We start from the raw sequence: 6,682 nt of genomic DNA, 5'->3' as shown, positions 1-6,682 counted from the left end.
CTGCGCGGCAGTCCTGGGGGGAGCTGCGCGGCAGTCCTGGGGGGAGCTGCGCGGCAGTCCTGGGGGGAGCTGCGCGGCAGTCCTGGGGGGAGCTGCGCGGCAGTCCTGGGCCTCAGTTCATACAGGGGTCATGCACACTGAACACTGCTACAGGATGTGTGTAGTGTACCATGGCATAACAAGCCAAAGGTGACGCACTGATCGTGGTTGAAGTTTGATTCAAAGTTACCCTTCATTGCATAACGGCTCCCAGTGTGTCAGTGTGTTATTATTTATTCAAGCTTTGCTTGTAAAGAGACACAGAGAATATCTACAGAAAGATGCACAGCAGAGATGTAAGCCTGAGGCGTAGGCTAAGGAACACGTCACTAGCTAGATGTTCAATTCAAATGGGCTAAAGGGAGAGCAAATGCACTTGCCCCTTCTGCTTCATAAGAGACTGTCTCAAATTCCACTCTCCTCCTTGGTCATGGCAGTTATACGCTCTCAGACAGTCATGTTATAATGGTGACACTAAAAATAACAATGTTCATTGTACAGTGGCTGGTCTATGAAGCCAGCATAGCTAGGCCTGTGGTGCTGCTGGTGTGCCCAGGGTCTGGGGACTGTGTGTACGGGTGAGGGGCGATAAGAGGCGTGGTAACACTGGAGTTCTCTTCACTAGCCCAGATAAAGAGTCCCAGAGGTCAACGAGACCTGAGTAGTTTCAAACACACACGATTCTCCTTCAAATTAGTTCCATTGCCAAGGTTCCACACGGCCCAAATGAGGTTTCTTCATCGTGTTCTCAGTGCTATAAAGGATGTTATTGTTATGTTACTTGAACTGTTTATTAGTWTTACTGCTGCCGTGGTGCTAGTCTTGCATCATTCTCTGCCATGGCGCTAACTGTCCCTGTTTCTGTGTGCTTGCCCAGATTGGTGTCCACTGTCCATGCTCTGATCGTGGGCCTCTTCTGTCTCTACATCCTGTGGTTTGATGATGCTGTCAACACAGACCCCGTCTGGTAAGATGAACTGCATTACTGTCTGCTGTCTGTCTAGCAGCCATGGCTACTAGCCTACCCCAAGAGGGTGGGAAGGATGATGCTGCCATTCCCCACTGTCAGAGAGAAATCTCAGTGGAGTCTCCAGAGAGGTGTAGATTCAGTGGATTTGTCCTTTCATTGTCTTTTCTATGTTCTCTCCTACTGCTGACTGTGATTACATCATTGTATCCTGAAAGAGAGGAATGGTAATTTCCCCCTCTCCCTTCTGTTTCTGTCTTCTACTCTCTTCGCTCTCCTCTTTCTCTGTCTTCTACTCTCGTGTTTCTCTCCTTCTGTTTCTCTTCCTCTCTTGTTCTGATCAGACAGGCCAGAGTCCTGCCAACAAGGCTCCTTTTCATAGCAAACAGCAGCCCAGTCTTCAGCCCCCCCTCTTCCTCCTCCCTCCCCTTCTGGTGACCCTCTCCCCCCCCACCACCACCACCCTGCATCTCTGGCTGTCTGATCAATACAGCACTTCCCTCGCTCTCATTGTCTGTCTGTCGCTGATGTAGCGGAGAAAAGGGGTTGTGAAGGGCCAATGGGGAGGAGTCCTGCCACCCCCCTTCATCTGCTCTGTGTCCAAATGTCTCACATTTAGACTACTCTCTTTTTCCTTCTTTCTTTGTTGTTCCTCTACTCTCATAGGGTTTGTTTAATAGGGGTGTAATTGTTGTACCCTCCTAGCCCAAGTCATGTTGACTTGTTCTTTTCCTTTGTTTTGGTCTTTGTGTCTGTGTAGTATTGGTACTATCCTTTTGTCTCTTATATATTTGCTTTCCTGCCCATCTCTTTAAGTTTCTTACTTTTCATCTATTTAGACTGGTAGCCATGTTATTTTGCTAGAGCAGTAGCTAGTTCCTCTTATTGCAACACTGAATGGCGTAAGCATTAAATCCTCAGACAATCTGATTGCATTACAGCATCATTTATACATGCCACAGACTGGCATTGTGCTGGGCTTCACAGAACTAACCGCCCACAAACCTGCATTGTGACAGATTCAGCTTCTCGCAACGTCACTCTGGCGGTTCTGCCTGGGTTTTGTTGTCGTAATCCAATCAATCCAAAGCGTTTTCCAAATCCGCCTCCCTCACATCGCTTGAATGGTTTATCTGAGCTTTAAAAGTACGATGTAACCAGTGAGAGCAGAATACAGACTCAATTGGTTTAAAACAATAGTGCTCAGTTGGTTGATCAGAGTTCAGTGATGTAACCTCAGGTGTGGCTTACTGTAACATTAAGATCCCTTTATTGGTCAAATACACACAAGGTCCAACTGAACTGTGACTTCTGCTTTTTAACCCAACACCTCCAAAAGACTCATACATACACATAAATATAGAGGTTTTGGAGAGGTGCAGGGGACTACCACCCCGGGCGCCCGGGGAGCTGTTGCTGGGGGGGGGTTAAGTGCCTCGCTCACAGACAACGGCAGGCAATGGAATCTAGGATTTGATACCAGCAACCCTCCGGTTGCCAGCTCACTTTCCAACAGATTTTTCCCGGCAGACCCGGGATTCAAACTGGCAACCGTCCGGTTGCTGGCTCGCCTCTAACCACTAGGCTACCTGCTGCCCTGCCATACCTGGATCAGTGATGGAATCTGAGAACCTTTGGACCGATCTCATCCTGACCCCTCCTGTTGCTCTGTCTGAAGTTTATCTCTTAGCTTTAACAGATTTATCTACGAATGGCTTTGATTCTCTATATGGGTGAATAGATTATTAGGCTTATGGGTGAGCTCCAGGATGTGCAGTAAACATGAGGAAGTGGAGAAACGATTGGCTGCATATGACATTGATCGTGGATACATGAGTGGGGTTCAGAGAGGATGTTGCACTCAGACATACCCTGAACGGGTACGTTGGGGTGAAGGTCGGTAGAGGTGAGGGAGGGCGGTGTCACGTGGAGCCCCCCTCTGATCCAGAGAGCACGTCGTGGTGTGCTGTCACAGAGAGCCATGACCCCGCCCTCAGCAACAGGATACCTGTGATGGAGAGAGGCCAACATCAGTTCCAGTGTCACTTTACTGAGACACACACATTATTTTGACCACAGTCACTTAGCAGATGCTCTTGTCAAGCGCCTCTTGCACTCTAGTCAACACACAGGCCTAGGCAGTAAATGTGGCCCATGTGATACGGTGAACTGATAACCATGGCGTTGCCCAAACCTTTGTCCAAGCAACTGAGTCGTACAATCCACTCCTACAGTCAAGAGAAGAGTGGTTCTCATTCTTACAGTATGTACTATATGCAGGCTACTGCTCACATGTACACACATCCTGACACGTATTTGTCCATGAGCACACAATCCCACAAGGATACAGCAGGCAAACAGAAACACACCCTCTGTATGTGAGCACAATGCATTTGTCAACACAGTGCTYTTTAAACTGGACCTTCCCTGGACACGGGTATCTCAGTAGTAGCAAGACTATGACTCATGACATGGCCATGAGAAGAATGTGCCTATTTGAATGCTAGAAAAAAGATTGTAGTTAGAAGTGTCCTTTTTTAAAATTAACTCTCATTGGAGACCCCTGCAGTAGACTTCACTAATACAGTATGTAGAATGTTTTGTGGACTTCACTAGATTTCTGTGAAATCGTAAGTAGCTTTAGTTTCTGTTTTACAGTAGTTTTAGCATTAATCTGTAATGTGGCAACTGTTATTCTGAAAGAACACTTTGTTTTGTTTTTGTTGTACAGGGGAGAGCCTGGACTAGTGAAACTTAATGTGGCCATAACATGTGGTTATTTGCTCTATGGTGAGTGTCTCTCTCTCTCTCTCCTCATGTTTATCCTCTTGTATAACAATAAGCCATCCACATTTCTCTGTGGACAGTAGATGAAAATAATAAACTGTGTGCTAACTACCCACTTGTTGTTCTGTGTAGACCTTGTGCTTCTGGCCACTAACTGGAGCACAATGGGGGACAGCTTTTTTGTCTGTCACCACTTGGCGGCGCTCTATGCATATGGATATGTCTTGGTGAGTCTGGGGGAAAACCATGAGCACAATGGCTCTTTTGGTTCTTTGGGTTTTGGTATTGAAATACTCAAGTCTTCTTTCTAAAGATGTGTTGCACATTTAGTCTGTTTTTAGTTTATTTCTGCCCATGTCTATTTGTGGTAATACGTCTTTACACTCTCTGCAGTCTCGTGGCGTGCTTCCTTATTTCGCCAACTTCCGTCTCATTTCAGAGTTATCCACACCTTTTGTGAACCAAAGGTAAGCTAGCTCCACTTTTACCCTATATTAATGAATATTCCTGTTTATCAGCCCCTACCTCTGTCAGTGTTGACATTATTCCGTTCTCATCCATGTATAGGTGGTTCTACGAGGTGCTGAAGTACCCTCGCTCGGACCGCTTGGTTGTGGCCAACGGCATGGCCATGGCAGTGGTCTTCTTCATGGTGCGCATCTTCGTCATGCCTCCCTACTGGGCTCGGGTGTTTGCCACCTTTGGTACGGAGGCCTTCGAGCGCTTGGGCATCGGTGCTCAGGTGGCCTGGATCACATCCTGTATCGCCCTGGACATCCTCAACACCATCTGGATGTACAAGATCGCCCGTGGCTGCTACAAGGTCATGATGGGCGCCAGCGGCAGGAAGGCCAAAGAGGTCTCCCCGCTCAAGCAGAACCATGTGAATAACCACACAGACTAAGAGATACTGGCCGGAGGGGGGGAGATAGGAAGGACTTCAAGGGCTCTTATAGCCCCTGCTAGCTCCAGCCTTGCTATTATCTCCATACCCAGAAATCATGCAGCCGAATGGAGTCAGGTCCTCATCAGATTCAGCCTCACAGAATGAGACTGGTCCCACACTAGCTTCTGTACCTCAGTGTTTCATCAATGGTATGGAGGTACCCTGGCTGAGTTTTGTTGGAGATGACAGAGTAGCTGTTAAGGACACTCATTCTTGTTCACCTTCAACTTCAACCCAAGCTCAGTCATCTGAAGTGCCTGTGATGGACAGGTAGAAAGCAATAAAAGAAGAAACCGTACTCTGGCTCTGTCGGAAACTCCCTCGGCCATCATCGTTTACCCTTTTCAGTTCCCTGACCCGTCCACCCAGAGGAGAGCCTCCTTCTTTGCCCACAGAATAAGGACCTGTTAGTGTGCCAGTTTGTGCTAGTTTGACAGACCGAGACACCACAATGCCTCTTACTGCATTTGCTGTGGCCTCCTTTTTATGAACATCACCTACATCGCCAGCAGACCGGTCCCCCGCTCACAGCAACAGTTCAGATTGAATCACCACTGGATTTCCCATCCACAGCCTGGATGCACATCCAGGGGAAATGGAGACAGGGATGTGGGGATTGGATCCTACCGCTGCCGCCAACTCTCCGGAATCATGTTTTTCATTGGGCGCTTTTGCCTCATCTCATCCAGGGTCTGGCTGTGCTGTGTTTGGGTCTCAGTTATCTCATTTGTTCCTCCTGTTACTCAACATCAAAACCAGGAATTGACATCAACGCGTCTTAACTTCACTACACTCATAACCCTCTGTCACAGCGGAGCTGTTAAATCCATCCAGTTTGATGCTTCTGTTCTACCTCTCCCCTGCCTTATAAAGACTTGTCAGTCCCTCCATATGAGAATAATCACAGAGTTTTTTTTCTCCTTCTGTCAACATGTTTTAGCCTTTGAAAAGATCTCATCCATTATCTCTAGTTCAGTGGACTGGAAAGGACGTTTTCTCTCAGTTTCTCTGGAGATTTTCCCAGCCACTGCAGTGTAACACTACTGTTAAACACAACACTTGTTCTAGTGTCTATCTAAGGTACCTCTGGGGATTTTAACTTCCATTTTCTCTATTTTCTGTGTTATATTGAGAACTGAATTTGGAACGAGCGTGTCCTTTTTGGAGGGAAGCGTTCTCCTGTCTTAGGTGCTGTTCTGCCTACAGGGTGGCAGCCATAGGAATGCTAGAAATATGATGTTCCCAATCGTTTCTATAGATATTCATGTAAGATCAATTATGAATTACCTATCAGACAAGAACAGCCATAAGCTGGCAATGTTGTACTATATGTGTAGCCATGTAAAGTCCTACTGTATTACTCAGTTGGAAATCGTCCTTTCAAATCAAGTTGATTTGATTGATTCAAATCACAGAGCTTATAAAGAAAACATTGGATTATGATGATTTATACTCTAGTTTGGATCACTAAACAGGATAAATATGAATTGCATTAATCTATGGGTTCCTCTGCACTTCATTTTAATCAGTGCATTTTATGTTTTTCACCCAGCTGTATTGAGTGCATGTTAAGTGTTTTGTTTTCTGTCCTCCTCCTGTCCCTAAAGCGTTGACGTCGTTTGGGACGGGGGTCTGAAATGTTTGACTGTTCACTGTGGAATTAAAGCACACTCCCCATGATAGAGCAATAACCTTTTGAGCCCCTCCATGTACCACCGAGGAGGGTTGTATTGTCGTGCCTTTACGCAACAGGAAATCTAATGCGGTCCGGTAGATATTAGCATGACATTTTAATGTAAAACTGCTGTTTGTTTTCCTTTTTTCACACTATTGTAGTCTCTTCTCTCTATGGATACTGTTATGTATATATTTTTGTACCCTGCACAATAATGAATCCAGACAAGTATTCTCCAAAGTTGACCCCTCTGTAGGGCCTGCTTGMT

General features: G+C 46.4%; 1 protein-coding gene across 1 annotated transcript; it reads left to right on the top strand.

Moving 5' to 3' along the window:
- The first annotated feature begins 776 nt into the window (after positions 1-776).
- LOC111980818 (TLC domain-containing protein 4-B-like) lies at positions 777-4,854 on the top strand. Its single transcript, XM_024011822.2, has 5 exons — positions 777-1,006; positions 3,738-3,796; positions 3,926-4,020; positions 4,187-4,260; positions 4,361-4,854. Exons 1-5 carry the CDS (start codon positions 879-881, stop codon positions 4,695-4,697), a joined length of 693 nt encoding a protein of 230 aa, XP_023867590.1. The 5' UTR covers positions 777-878; the 3' UTR covers positions 4,698-4,854.
- Positions 4,855-6,682: the final 1,828 nt, after the last annotated feature.

The sequence above is a fragment of the Salvelinus sp. IW2-2015 genome, linkage group LG20 (genome assembly GCF_002910315.2).
Source record: "Salvelinus sp. IW2-2015 linkage group LG20, ASM291031v2, whole genome shotgun sequence".
In the NCBI taxonomy this organism is placed as follows: domain Eukaryota; kingdom Metazoa; phylum Chordata; class Actinopteri; order Salmoniformes; family Salmonidae; genus Salvelinus; species Salvelinus sp. IW2-2015.
Note: the sequence above shows the minus strand (reverse complement) of the source record. Positions and strands in the feature narration are given on the sequence as shown.

Coding starts and splice junctions, on each gene's coding strand:
- LOC111980818 (XM_024011822.2), top strand. CDS start 879: ATGGCGCTAACTGTCCCTGTTTCTGTGTGCTTGCCCAGATTGGTGTCC. Junction 3,797..3,925: donor ATGTGGTTATTTGCTCTATG/GTGAGTGTCTCT, acceptor TGTTCTGTGTAG/ACCTTGTGCTTCTGGCCACT. Junction 4,261..4,360: donor ACACCTTTTGTGAACCAAAG/GTAAGCTAGCTC, acceptor ATCCATGTATAG/GTGGTTCTACGAGGTGCTGA.